Source organism: Bombus pascuorum, chromosome 8 (genome assembly GCF_905332965.1).
Source record: "Bombus pascuorum chromosome 8, iyBomPasc1.1, whole genome shotgun sequence".
Taxonomy (NCBI): Eukaryota; Metazoa; Arthropoda; class Insecta; order Hymenoptera; family Apidae; genus Bombus; species Bombus pascuorum.
Window position 1 is genome coordinate 572,062 of NC_083495.1, and position 15,456 is coordinate 587,517.

At 34.1% G+C, this 15,456-nt stretch overlaps 1 protein-coding gene and 1 long non-coding RNA gene across 7 annotated transcripts in view; one reads left to right on the forward strand and one right to left on the reverse strand.

Moving 5' to 3' along the window:
* The window catches only part of LOC132909708 (protein scalloped), a 326,958-nt gene extending 321,133 nt beyond the window's left edge, over window positions 1-5,825 (reverse strand). For 3 of the 6 annotated variants that reach the window (XM_060964674.1, XM_060964672.1, XM_060964676.1), the window contains exon 1: window positions 5,596-5,825. Coding sequence is in view for 1 of the 6 variants with exons in the window: in XM_060964677.1 (XP_060820660.1) it covers window positions 3,894-3,918 (25 nt within the window). In the remaining 5 variants the exon portion in view is untranslated. Of the gene's footprint in view, window positions 1-3,893; window positions 5,127-5,595 lie in introns of those variants that run through there. The other 3 variants (XM_060964677.1, XM_060964673.1, XM_060964675.1) reach the window with 1 other exon arrangement.
* LOC132909713 (uncharacterized) lies at window positions 4,808-6,262 on the forward strand. The gene is made up of 2 exons (XR_009658592.1): window positions 4,808-4,941; window positions 5,122-6,262. It is a non-coding gene; the product is annotated as an uncharacterized LOC132909713 (long non-coding RNA).
* The last annotated feature ends 9,194 nt before the right edge of the window (window positions 6,263-15,456 follow it).

A 15,456-nucleotide genomic window follows, 5' to 3' on the forward strand; every position in this document is an offset into this window, starting at 1 on the left:
GCTGCAACGTACTCCCGAGATATGCTTTCCCCTCCTAGGGAACCCCAGATGTTTATCGGGCCCCCAGTTAAAAAGTTGGATGTATATCGGGCCCGGGCCTCGGAACGAGCGTCGACAATTTTTAACCGGCTCGTTTGACTTTCAACACGCACCGCCATGCGGACGCCACTTCCGCGGACAATCACGTGTTTATAGAAATTAAAGGATAATTATGTAAGTATACGTGATTTTAAGTATGTATATTGCGAACGATTTAGAAAGTTCAATATAATGTAGAATTACCACATTATTGTTATTATCATTATTATTATTAAGACGTTGAGCATATGAATGTAAGTTAATGTTTAATAAGCTGTATCAATTAGAGAAGAATCATAGGAAAAATGCAGAATATAGTGTATAGAAATACATACATATTATATAGATATAACTATATATATGTATATTTTTTTTTCTTTTATTGCTTTAGATACAAAGTTATTCAGCTTATTAAAATATTGCAATTACTCCACTTTTGTTCTGAGTACCTGTTCTAAATGTTCAATTTAGCAACTTTACTATTCCAGGATTCCAGGATAATATAATTTCCCATTATATTTCATGATCACCGTATACATTGTGTTTTTTATATTCCACATAAACATTACATATCATATAATTTTGTTATTATTACCACATACGACGTAACATGAATAATGCATTTATTATGTTCTAATGCGACGTGATCATATAACGTATTCATTAGCAACCGGAGAATATGGCTTTAGATATATAAATAAATTTAGAAAATTTGCAGAGTATTAATATGTGTTGATTAAATAAGTAATATACTACAATTTTTCTATCGTGACTTTTTTGCTTTGCTTTCTGTTTACCTATAAAATAAAGTTTTATTATACTTTCTACACAAATGGAGATTTACTTCCATATTTATTATCAGTTATAATTTTTTAATTCAATTCAATGCTTAAAAATTGTTTAATTATAGTGTGACACAATATCTCTTAATTTACAAAAACTGCGTGTAATAACGGGTTATTATAATTTTTAATTTCAATAAATGAAACTACTTTTCAATAATAAACCATATTTCAAGATGACAACACTAGAAAATGAGATTAGATTTTTGAGTATTATTATACTCCAATTTAGGAATTGGTATAATATAATTTTCACTTTTTTATGCGTTAAACATCATCAATATAAGACAACTGCTTCAAGATAAAGTTCAAATATTCCACATAACTCTCCACTTCGTGAGAAAAAATGCAAGATAAACAATTCCGCACGTGAGAATATTCCTAATATCGAATAATCATTTCTCAAAATATTCAAATTTCATTAGCATACATTAACAAACAACTGTTTATTTTCCTATGACGAAACGAAGTACATATGTACTTACTATATTTCCACAAACTTTCAAATTACGACGCAACTGTTGAATACACAGCGATCGCCCCTATCTATTGATATTTCCATTCAAACCACGTTTTCAATTTCAGATATTTCTTCAATCAAGTTGGATAGGTGCGAGCAGATAAGATACGGATAAAGATAATGCATCGGTGTTAACAAAATTTACAGCTCTTTCTAAGCCTCAACCGTACGCCGGTTATTATCACGACGTCATTAAACTCAACTATTCCAAACCAAATTAATTTTCTATCAAAACTTCATTACTTACAGTCAACTCCCGCAAGATGCAGTAATCTTATAAAACACACGTAAATCCATTTTATTAACGTGAAATGTAAAAATAATCAAAATAGTATTTGATTTTTTAAAATTGTAGATTAATTCCGATAAAAATAGAACGTAAACGTGAAAATATAATTAACACCGTGCTAAACAGTTTTCATGCATATTTTGTCGATAATTTCACTTCCTTTGGCGTCGATTAAACCTTATAGATTGTTGAGGTTCGCAAACGTAATTAAAATTCTAAAAATTCTGTGCTTTAGTATTTACCTACTCTGATATATGTACATTGGAATTCTAAATATAAAAATAATATGAAGAAACCAACATACAGTAGCCCATTTAAATTAAAAAATTTACAATAGTTCACTGATTAAAAAAAGAACAAAATGATTTAATATATTAGGTTACAGATTCCCTAAAGCTACTTTTCAATGAATTTAAGTAATTCGAATGAAGATATAACTTTAAAATTGTTAAAGACTTTCCAAACTTTCATTATTGTAACGTTCCCGAAATTAGGTATCCCTAATCACAAAAATGACTGCATTTTATTATTAAAATTTATTACGATAAATAAAATAAATAAATAAATTTGACCCTTGTCTTATCTCTAACATATCAAAATTTACTGATATAAACATTGTTGATTATTTCAGCTATTTAAACCATTTAATACAATCATACCATCGCAAGCATTTAATACAAATTATTCAAAAATAATAAAAATAATAGTCTAAAGATAGATTATTATTGAATATTAATGATATAAAAATAATATTAAATAAATTTATTTAAATTTTGTGTATTATAACGTGTTAAATCATGAAAAACTTTCTTTAATAAAAAGCATAAGCAATCCAATACATGTGTATTATACATATAAAAGCACTAAAAATAAAACTCTAAAAGAAAGTTACCATTTAATGCCAATAATAGATATAAAAATATCGCATTAACTTACTTAAATTTCATAGACGCGTAAACAAACGTTTCCAACTAAGAAGCATAAACAGCCTAGTACACTTGAAAAGAACAGGTCACGATTATCCTAACATCTTGATTTTATTCATAAGAAATTGTTGATTGTAGCATATGCTATTGTATGACAAGTTTATAGCAACTATAAGGTGGACACGAAAAACCGGCGTTCCGGCTAACTAGTTTTTAATTGAAATACAAACACAATGACAGGGACAGGTCAGCGCAAATAAACTGACCCAGAATGAGCAATCGACGGCAACAGTCTTTTCCCGACAACGTACCTGGTCGTACCCGCTTATCCGCCATGATAACAAGTATCTGATTAAATTTATGTAATAGCGTGTTATACTATGTTATTGTGGAATTATTTCGATAACCTACTCTGATAACGTCGTAGTATTAAAGTCACTGTCATTTCGACGATACTTTTGCTTGAATCAACCGTCGTTCAATAAGTATGAAATTTAAAATAAATCATAGCTGCATACAATCTCAGTTTACGTCTAGAAGACTCACTAAAAGCAATCTGGTTTGCATTTACTTTCTACAATATTCATTAAATATTCTTTGTATATTAACAATCGCGTATTTTACATTTAAAGCATTCGCTGAAACGAGAAAGCATATATCTAGCAAAGTTTATAGGTGAAATAACGCGGGAAGTATGAATCGGATAAAAAGCTGTCGAAAAAGATGCATTAATTGTAAAAGAATTTAGAAATATCCAGACATAAACAATAACAGTCTACGTAGACTTTTCTTATGTATTAACTTTTTATAATATACCTTAAAAATATTCGCTAACATAAGAAAAAGTATAATAACATTTATGAACAATATTACGCGGGAAATATGAATCAAAAACTTTTCTTATATATTCGTTTCTAATAACATTCGTTAAATACAACTGCGTATTTTACGTTAAAAATATTCACTGAAATAAGAAAAAGTATAAAAATATTTATAGATGAAATTACGCTAGAAATATAAATAGAAAAGACATAGCAATAATTGTAAAGCAGCCCACGCGAACGCGTATCCCGACGGCGGCAAATTTGAGTCGCGAGAGACGCGAAAAAACAGCACGTTAGAAGACACATCGTCGTTCAACATCTACACTCCCCTTCCTTTCCACATACACACACAGGAAACATGGTTCCATGCAACATATGTATATACACAAGCGCACGATTAAAAGAGAAACTCACTCCAGAAATAATGCACAGTATCCATCCAAGTCGCGGTGGTGGAGGTAGGTTGCGCTCGTCCTGGATTATCAATACCCGAAAGAGGTTTGCGTTCAAGTTCCTCGAACCTTAATCTCAGTGGTCGTCTCACGACAACATACTTTCGTCGCCTTCACGCCAACATACTTTCGCACGGTCTTCGAAATCTCACTCACTGGCCGAGCTTCGAAAACTGAACGTGTCCCACGATAAGAACACGATAAGTGTACATTCCTCTGGGATATATTTCGCGCCGTAGGTTTTCCCGCGTTTAGTTTCGTGGATGCACACGCGGCAAAGGTAACGCAGCTAGAGCGGGACGCATACACGTATAGCTGAGAAAGAGCGGGGAAACGAGACAGAACGAGAAAGAAAGACCGAAACAGAGAAAGAGGGAAATAGAGAATGACAGAAAAAGAGAAAGACACTACGTTCGAAGCAATGGAATATGTGCACGCACTTCTCGCTTGGTCCTGTCTAGGGGAAAGAAAATCCTGCCACCACTGCTCCACCTCTAATCTCATACAATATACGTGTAGTCGCGCGCACAATTTTCAAAACAACAGGTTACTATGTCTGTATCTTTGACTTTCGGTAAACTTTTAGTTTCTTTCGTTTATTAGTATCAGGTTTTAGTATGGAGCGTAAATCGGTGCGTTATAGTCGCGCGCGGTTTTTCCGCACGCACACGCCGCCGCGGATCAATAATTCACCATACGAATTCACCAGAAGCGGGTGAGCGAGCGGGCAGGCACGCAGGCACTAGGCAGAGAGGCACACGTTTCTGTCGTGGCGCGCTCTCCTCGGGGAAACGCACGCAGCCCACCACCACCGGCACACCAATCGCTCCTAACCTCCTCGACGCGAGTCTCCGTCGCTGGCTGAGTCCCGTACACGTTGCCAGAGAGACTGCACACGCTTCGCGTAACACACACGTATACACACGGTTGCGTTCTCTTGACACACAGCTGACACAACGCTCGTAAACACGCGACAATCGGACAAAGACGGATGCACCGCTAAACCGCAGGTATAAACCGGCACGACTCGAGCTCTTCGTTTATCAAACTGATCCGACTATCATTTTATCACACATATCTCTCTCTCTCTCTTTCTCTCTCTTTCGCTCCCTCTACTTTCCTATCCTTTCTCTCGCACACTCTTTCTCTCTCACTCACTCATACGTATATACTATCTCTTCCTTTTTTAGTCGGAAAGCAATAGTAAGAGCACTAGCAGCAACACCGGAGCAAGCAATGCGAACATCACGGTCACCGGAAGTATGAACCTGACAATCACGACATACAAGGAATATGACGAGGATCGGTTATGTGTTTTTTTGCACTGAATAACGTCGCCACACATATACATCATTCACGCACTCTGTCGAGTTTAAGTTCCTCTTTTATATATTTATCTTTATCGCACAATAGGTTTATACGTTCGTCTCTTTCTTTCGCATGAGCGTTTATCGCTCCCTCTGTCTCTCGCTCTCGTTCGTCCGTCCGTCTGTCTGTCTGTCTGTCGGTGTCCGACAGTGTGTATATCGCCGTCTCGTCGCTGCTGTCGAATCCGTTCCGTGCGCGGCCCCTGTGTGGGACGCCGCCGCTGGGACACACGGGCGTGGACGAGTAGACGCGCTCTTTCCACGATCTTTCGACACTATTTTCTTTAATGTACTTACCACTGGGCGAGCTGACGTGGCGTCGCGCGCGCGCGGGGCCTTCACACCACGGGTAAAATTCGCACAGTAATATTAGCGCGCAAGGCTGCACCCCGGTAAATACGAGCGCAGTCACCACTCTTGTTTTTGGTATGCCAGGAATGGCACAAAGAATCTGGACAACGCACACGCCTGCTGCGCAGCCGGTCTGCGCACACGCTGACACCGCTTATGCGGCCGCGGGAGAAACCAGAAGCCGAACGTGCCCGATTAAGCACGAATCTCCCCGAAGTCAGCCGATTACCTACCCCCACCGCGATATACAAGATTCGCATTACCCCACTCCCCGCGCACGAGATCAGTCGCGTCACGCACGTAATAGAGGTTGGATGTTGTTGCTCGCTTACTCGTTTATTCTCTCTCGCTCGATGTTCGAGGGGCACTTGTTGAATTTCAGAGGTTACGTTTTAGGTTTTTCGAATAAACCTTTTGATAAATGGCAACACACCAACCGCAAAACAGCCACCTTTATCTCTCTTATACGCGTTTTTTCCATGCAATCTGATATTGGACATACATACGCTATCAAATATAATGCACTCCTTTTTTATTATACGTACGAACTGATCCGCTTGTGTAATAATAAAATATATTGTACTTTGAAAATATACTTTGTAATTCGTAAATTGTTTTGAGAATAAGAATCGCTCTTTTATATATTTCATTCTTTACATTAAATTTAGTTACATTTCTATCGTTTAACGATGATCAGGTTACAGTTTTCTACATATAAACAGGTTCATGTGTACCTTTTGCGTAGCAAACTATCTGGAGTCGTTTATGTACATGAGAATTTAAGAAATTAACTGAGCCTTATGACGTTTATGCTCCGTTGGAAAAAGTGTTTTCACCTTCTGTCACCCTTAGTATTTAACCCTTTATTCTTGTGTAGTATTTTTCTTTAGATCCTATTCGTCAGGTTCTCGCCTTTCTTCAGACTTTTGCTCCAATTTCAAGGTCTTTATGTATGGAATTTTCAGTGAGTATATAATTGATGTGCGCCATAAGCGCCATACCTTAAATCACGTTTACCGACAAGCAAACGATATAATTTCCTATCAGCTGTACATATCGATTTCATATTTAAGATTTCAATTTTATAAAAATGAATTCTTATACCATAAAAATGGTAAATATTTATTACAACGTTATATCACAAGTATATTTAGTATGTTAATAATTTTTTAACAATAAAAGTTAATGATATATAATTATAAAATAATTATTTGAAAGAATTAAAATATTAAAATATAAATGAATTAAAAATTAGTTATTCTCAAGCTTAATTTATAAAGATGTAAGCTTTTTTCATATTTTGTTTTATAAATTTGTAAATTAAAATTCTTGTTTTAACATTTACTGATTTTGTTACAAAAATATATAAATTGAATATATTCTTGTAAACTTATCAAATCAGTAAATTCTTTACTGCTCGGATAATTAACTTTCTACCTTATCTACAGAAGTCAATTGAACTTGAAATCTTATCGGAAAACACAATAAATTGTGCTGTGTAATTTTTTACTTGTACGGACATAAATATGCTTTTAAATATAATTATAACATGAAACTAAACGTCCATTGTTATTCGAATTATTATGTATCTCATATATACATATATGTAAAAAGACGTACGAGAACAAATTGTTTTAAAAAATAGAAAGTGAACAAAAAATATCTCCCAAATACGTACATATGAACCTACAATAACAGTTATAACTGTGATTATTTAAGTTTATAATCGCAAATAAAATTATTAACGATAAATAAGCTTGATTTGTGGAATTGGATACGTTTTTATCGCTTACAAAATATATAATGTATAAGTATATTAAAAATTTTTTTTATTTAATATTTAGTGAGAACATAATTTTGAAGTTGCTTTTTTAACTTTTTCTCTCAATGTATAATAAACTACAAATTTTTAGAGTAAAAGCCAATAACATAGTAAAAGTTTGTTCACTTATGATTTATTGGAAATTTACTCCACTTATAGTGTTTACGTCATTTACTTTGAATAATAAAAAGTACCAAATATATGTGTAGTATAACGAAAACTTGTTAAGTTATACTATTCGTAGAGAAAAAGAAAGTTTATGTGTATCACATTTATATATGCAACAAACCTTTCAACCACTCAACAAAACTGACTGACGCATAAAGTGACACAAAAAGAAAATAGATGTCGTATGTATACAATAGTTCACAAAAGTATTTGAACATAGGAAATTTGATGTCAATTCTATGTGTTATAAGGCACGACTGTCATGATATGATCTAATTGGTCAAACTTAAAAACAATCTGAAAATATGTAACATTTACCGTAAACAGATATCTAGTAAAAAAGTTAATATACGGCATAAATTCCCATATTAAGCGTATAATGAGTGTTAAAAGTTGAGTATTGAATGTTATTAATATAATAGAGTGACAGTTTAAACGGTTTTATGATTTTTACAGAATATATACAATAGAGCCTCCCTTATCCGAACTAACAGGGAAACAAGATTGTTCGGATAATGGAATTTTCGAATAATTGAACAATCATTTTTTTTTTTTTTTTTTTTTTATATATGAAATTTCATTTCATCAAATACAGATTGAAATTAGTTGACAGATTCTATATATCAATTGATTTATCCCATATCTTTTTGGTTGTTAAGTAAGTCATATAATGTTCTCAGCATAATTAACTGCATAGAGCTACATTCTTTTTGTACTTCGAACCATCGAACCCGTTTTCGAATGTCACAAATGCTTCGACATGAGGAGGTATCTCTGTATTACTTCTTTCGTTTGCTATTTCCATTAGTATAAAGATCATTACTGTCGTCTTTGTTGCAATAAAACCATATCGTTACATCAGTGTATTTAAGATTTTTGTACTGTTTCCAAAATCTGTGAAATCTACGTGCTTTAGATTTCAAAATTTTCAATGTCATGTTTTTTTATTATCTGCGTTGCTTTTCCAACATCATGTATTTTTGATCATTCTGTTGCACTTACATTACTTTCTAGTTTTCTAATTATGTCGTATTTGTTCCGATAGTTAGAACGCTAATAGTTTTATACTAAATTCTTATAATCAGAATTCACTTAATCGAATAAGGGAAGGAATACATTGTATATGAATACTAATGAAGTATATACCTCAAACCGAAAAAGACATCCGTTACTGGGAAATATTATGCTCGGATAATGGGTACCCGAATAATACAACGTTCGGATAATGGGTGTTTAGATAAGGAGGCCTCTACTGTACATACATACTTGCATTAAATGGCATGTAATTTTTATATCGATATATTCGAATTTGTTCTAAATCTTACAAATATAATCAGGATTTGACTGCAAATATTTATACAAATTGAAACTTCTATGAACACACCTAAAGCAATAGTACCAAATAAAAAATTTGTTTCACTTAATATAAATTGCAACGAGCCATGTATTATCGATATTTTATATTATATGTTTGCATATTAGAAGCATTCTGTACCCTTTTGTATTTTTAAATTTCATAGAAATGGATAAAGATCTGCAGTTTAATTATGATACTCGAATCATTACAATGTTAATGAAATTTGAAAATGTTTCGTATATAACACACATAATAAACATATAAAAAAAAAATCTACAAGTGTTTGGATACTTTTGTGAGTAACTGTATAATATTTCTGAATCGTTGATAGGTGGAAACTGTCGGTATCTTTGTGCACACACATGGATCGTTTATCGGGCCGATTTTAAACACGACAAAACGCTCGTAAAATCGAATGTCACGTATCAAAATGACGGTCAAAGCGTGCCTTTTGCAGGGAGACAAAAGCGGTCGTAATTAATGCTTTTAAACGCGCGTGCTGTACTGCACCAAGCTCCTTTTGTCAGTTGGACACATTGTACCTCGACAAATGTTTACGAACGACCACAGGGTAGCGGAGCGTGCACGGTGACAGTGGCTGGCAAGCCGCGGGGTTGAAACGCGCACAGTTTTCGTGCGGATTTTCACCGAACGCGACACATTCAATGGGGGGAAAGGCACGGTCCGATTTCACCCGCGAGGTTTAATTACTTAATTACGTTAACGCTCGATTTTCGTAACGTGTCGACGAGCCACGCGCGGGCAAAACGATTCCGTTAGTTTCACAGCAATTTCGTGCCCGTGGCTGTCTCTTCACCCTCCATTGAAGTATACCCGTACGATACACAGTTGCAAATTCGTTTTAGAAACGAGGACGCGTGGTAAATGAAATTTTCTAATGAAAATGAAATATGTCTTCTTTTGCCGTAACTTACATCTTTGGTATGAGATATTGTGCAGATTTATGTATAAATAGAGCAGGTTTTAATCTGTTTTGACTCAAAGCATAATATTTATAATTAAGTTAATCAAGTATTGATTACAATTTATAAATGTGTCTAACGTAATATTTTGGATAAAATAGTGAGTGGTTTTGTAACAAATATCAAAACAAATATGAAATAATATAAAATATATGCACTATATATAAATATATAAAATTATTATATATATATATATTTTTATATTTATCTTGATATTTAAAGTTTACAAATTTATTTAAAATTCAAACATATATATGTACATTTGTAGGTATATATTTTAAATGAAGTGATAATATACATGTACATAAGTATACATATATATTATAAGTGAAGAGATGATTTATAAGGATAACATTTTTTATTATAATTTACGTATGTATGTAATATACATAATATACAGTACATGCTAACTCCCTTTTCAAAGGAGAAAGGCAGGAAAATGAAGTTATCTATCTATCTTATAAAAAATTATAATAATATAACATAATGTAATATAATATAATATGTGTATGTACATACATATGTATAATAAAATTCCGTATGAAATTGCTTATTCATGATCAAACTGACAATTATCTTTCTTCCCATGGTCTTCATTTATTTGAGTTATTTCGGAGGAAGCATATGCGGCATGATTGGTATGTTGTAAACCTCCCTTAATGTCGATAGTTGTAAAGTCGTAAAATTTCCAGCAATACTCTTTTCTGCGATTAAAAGGCACTAATTTAAAATTGTCAGATCAGTCGTTTTGGCTGTAGTGGTCGTGATTGCAAAAGATTATCAACTCCTTTCATGTAACAGTTGCGAGAAAAGTGGCAGTGCCGTAAATTAGTTATTGTATAATAATATATATTTTATACATATTAAACCATCATTATATTCTCTTAAACTATAATAATTACATATAATTAACAAACAAATACATACATAGAACAGTTGTAAGTAAATAACTCACTTTGATAAATGAAGATGTTATCTGATAGGTGAACAATTTTGATATTACTTCCACAGAAAAAAATGTTATACATCATGTAACTAATACTACTTATGGTAATCTGTGGATTTGAGCATCAATAAAAAGATATAATTATTCAAACGACAATAGATAAAACTTAAAGAGAAAATATACGGAAAAATTCCAATAACAATCTTATAGATATGTGTCGCTCAGAAGTCAAGCTGATCAACTCCACTAGTTGCTTTCTCAATTTCGTTTCTCAGAGCTCCTTTGCAAAATAAGCTACCGATTATGTAATAATATTAATGAATTTGCAAGATACAAGTTACAAGTTGAAAAGTTTTCTTTGTTACACAAACAGTTTCTATAATTATATACGTTATAAGAACTAATTATTATTGGTGACTTAATTGATTATCTTAACAATAAACAATAATATCAATGATTTAACTGATAACTTGTCGATAAAACTGAAAAACTGTTTCTATATTCAACGGGAAGAATTCTATAAACTATAACTTGTAACTTACTTCTTTTAAAATAATAACTAAATTTATGATATTACTAAGGCTAGACGTTTAAAGGATTTGTTGGAAAAAAATAAAAATACAATTTGAAATTCATTAATGAAGTTTCATTTAGGGTATAAATAATACAAGCTACATAGAATTAATGTGAGAATCGCTAAAACATATTTTTTTTATTGATATTTTTTAAAAGTGGAGCTTATTGTAATTTCATCTTAATGTAAAATTACTGGTTAATTTAAATAAAAAAATATTTAAAAAACGAAGTAATAAAATTAAATATATATGATATAGAATTTCGAAATCTCGAAGGCATGCTTATCTAGATAAGATTTATAACCATCATAAGGCTATGTTCTAACCGAATACAGTTATTTTATAACAACGTCATATTTGGTCTTATTTTAATCAGGAAAGGATAACCAATATGTTAATGAAGCCAAACCATGGCAATGGTATATGATGCTCCCCCTCTTTCGAAGGAAAAGAAGTTTTACTTGAAACATTTTATAGAACAATAGTTGTTAACAGTAGTGTGTAAAGTTTTAAATGGGACACTTTGTACATGATTTAATATTTTGGAAAATAATAAAAAGACAAATCAAACGAGATACATGTATATACATATGTGTGTCACATCACAGTAGACATGTTTGTTGCGTCGCTTTATAAAAATTTTTGCTGTGTGTAAAATTAGGAGTTGGACATAATATTATATATAATAATTGTTATATAAATTTATTAACTGGAAACTGGAGCAAACCAGAAATTATCATTTTGCGAAAATGACACCTATTGTTCCTGCATTTGAAACTGCACCTCAGGACACAGAAGCTGGTCAATTTCAGTTTCCGTTTGGATTTGTGACGTTGCTACTGTCATGAATCAACTTTCCTTTTTGCCATGTGGTACGCCAGATGTGACGGTCCTTGCGAGATTCCCCGTAGTCCGGACGCCAAGACCTATCCATTGTTCTAGTAACTCGCAGCAGGCCTAAGAAGACGACATAAACCGAATCTGTTCAGTTTCAGTTTTCTCCACTTAAACATTTTCGGTTTACAGATGGTCCTTATGTTTGTTGCACGCTCTTACCTAATACGGAGAAAGCGGGTGCCTGGCAAGATAAGACTTTTCCCATAAACAAGGATGCCCACGAGCCATATCTAGCTCTCCTTGTCTTTACGACCTAATTCATTTACCAATGGGCATCGCGGATCGTTACCCTCACTTTTCCACCAAAAAGTGTGGACAACGAATCCGCGTTCTGAGTTCCAAAGGGAACACCCACACCGAGCTTTCTTCTTTGATGGTACGAGACCGTTCAAACAGTTCCATTTTTAGTTCCAATTCAGTTACAATATTGACCTTTGTAATAAAACTATAAGTCTAAAAAATAAAGACTATACTAAAAAATCAACAGTTGTGTAATTATTCAGATTTTACGTGACATTTTTGGCGATCCACTGCCAGGATCCATTCGCTTCAGTGAAAACGAAATTACGATTTCGGCGTACGCGCATCATTGAAGATCGAAGGATCAGCGGACCACTGCGAATCTTTGCTACTACGAAGCCCTGCAGCAACTTTCAACGTTTCACTACGGTGAAACTAGACGAGAGGACTACGGTCAGCGCAGAGCAAGGGTACGAATAAGATTCGGAATCCAGAAGCAACCCGAGAGGAATAACCCCAGAGACTCCTCAACGGCTATAGCTACTACGGTAAGCTAGAAATCTGGATTCGATTGTACATTACTGTACGAGAAAACCAAGTTTCTCAAGTGTTTTGAGGCCAAACAGTAACGATACTTCTGACTCGTTAAGTTCTATTAAAATCATGTCTACATCGCGAAAAGACGAAACCGAGACCGTTTCCGCAACCGGAGTTACGGACAATTCGATTCGTGCCAAACTCGACGCGCTATTGAAACAAAACGCACTTATTATACAACTTCTGGAAGAATGGGACAATAAAGACAAGAAGCGTGCGGCAGAGATTGAAGTGCTAGACAACAAAATCTCGAATGTTATGACAGGACACAACGTTAGTACGGAGCCAAGCTCTCTGATTACCGTGGACGAAGTTATTACCGCGAGAGACAGAACTCCACCACCGTCCGCTCCAATTCAGTCAGAAGCAGATAACTACCTCTCCTACGAAGATCGTTCACCGCAATTCGCCTCTCCGAGGTTACGGGCCAAAGACGCGGTAGCATGTTTACCACAGCTAAACGGCGAAGACGATATCGGAGTGGAAGAGTTCATACGTGAAGTGCGCGAAGTGCGAGCATTGTGTTGTGAACCGACAGTATTGCTCAAGATGATCAAGTTCGGTAAAATTACTGGTAAAGCCGCAATGGCCATTTGCAATGTACCAATCCGCGAATACGAACACCTGTACGATGCCCTAAGACGAAACGTAGCCACCCAAACCTCCATTAGGGAACAGCAAGATCAGCTACGCGAAACGATACAGAGACACGACGAAAGCGTTCAGAGCTACATTATCAGGTTCCGCAGAGTGCTTAATAAACTACAGTGTAGTGTAACGAACGAGTACTATGACGAAATCAGTAGGCATACAATGAACGACAGAATCTTAAGAGACTCCGTAACAGACTTCATCCGAGGGCTAAAACCCGAAATAGGACGGATATTACTCGGTTATCCACTGTCCAACATCGCCGAAGCCGAAAAGAGAGCCTCCGAGATCGAGCGATACTTCAGGGAAGATCGAAATCGACAACCAAGACCAATGGAACGATCACGATTCCCCGAACAGCAACAACCGACGACCAATTATCCTAACCCAGCCATAAGGAAACCAATTCCAACACCTTATCCGACGCCAAGGAACTTCCAGCAAGCCGAACGAATGCCACTCGCCCAAAGGACTCAAATGAAATGTTTAAAGTGTAACCGAATCGGACATTTCTCTAGTCAATGTAGAAATTATGAAACACCCAGTCAATTTCCGAAACCACCGGCAGTCGACAATCTCGGGACACAAGGAAGAAGCAGAGGAACAAATAGACCAGACATACGAATTAACGCCACAACAGGAAGACTACCCACAGTACTTTTACGATCCGACGGACAACGATATGCTTTATCAATGGTGGTGAGTGCCAAACCAAAATAACCGATTTTATCGAAAAGTCAAACACGAATTATTTAAAATGTATAATAGAGAATTATCATTTTCAATACATGTATATTATTCCTAATCAAACGATCAATGATATATGTATTGTTGTACATACGTAGTATTTAAAGAAGGAAAAAGGGGAATTTTTCATTACGCAGTACTTGAAATAGATTCCTGAATGAAAAAACTTACAAGGTATTTGTTAGAACTTTTGCCAAGGAATGTGAATACTGAACAGTTTTTCTGATATGCTACATATTTATTGTTTAAATGTACAAAGACATAATTTAGATTTATATAACAAAAAAACAATGAAGTATACCATATAATTTTATTCGCAAGTAAATGTATAAATAATATGTTTAAACCAAAAATGATTAATAATAATAATATTTAATATAAAGGAATTAGAGTAGAAATTTGAGACAAGAATGTTATAATGCCTAGAGATTATAACTATAATATGTACCAAGTATTAAGCTCAGTAAGTGATGTTTCTTCTACTATTGAAACAATATCTGTAGACTGGAACATGAATTGTGGATAACTGATTTCACATTATTATTACAGTAAAAATTACAATGCCCTTATTATTGAATAACACAAAGTTTCAATACAAGTTTGTTTTACTTAAGTAGAATTTAAAATGGACAAATATATGTTAAAAAGGTGTATTCATGGCTTTGTTCAATATTCACATTCATATTAATGCATTACAAAGATAGATTAAAGTTGAAATGAAATATTTGATGAAACATGTGTATGTATTTAAAGTTGCACTCCGAATCGATATTTTTTTTTATATACAAGAGTCGGAAAGGCGTACTATATAATGTAGGCTTCAG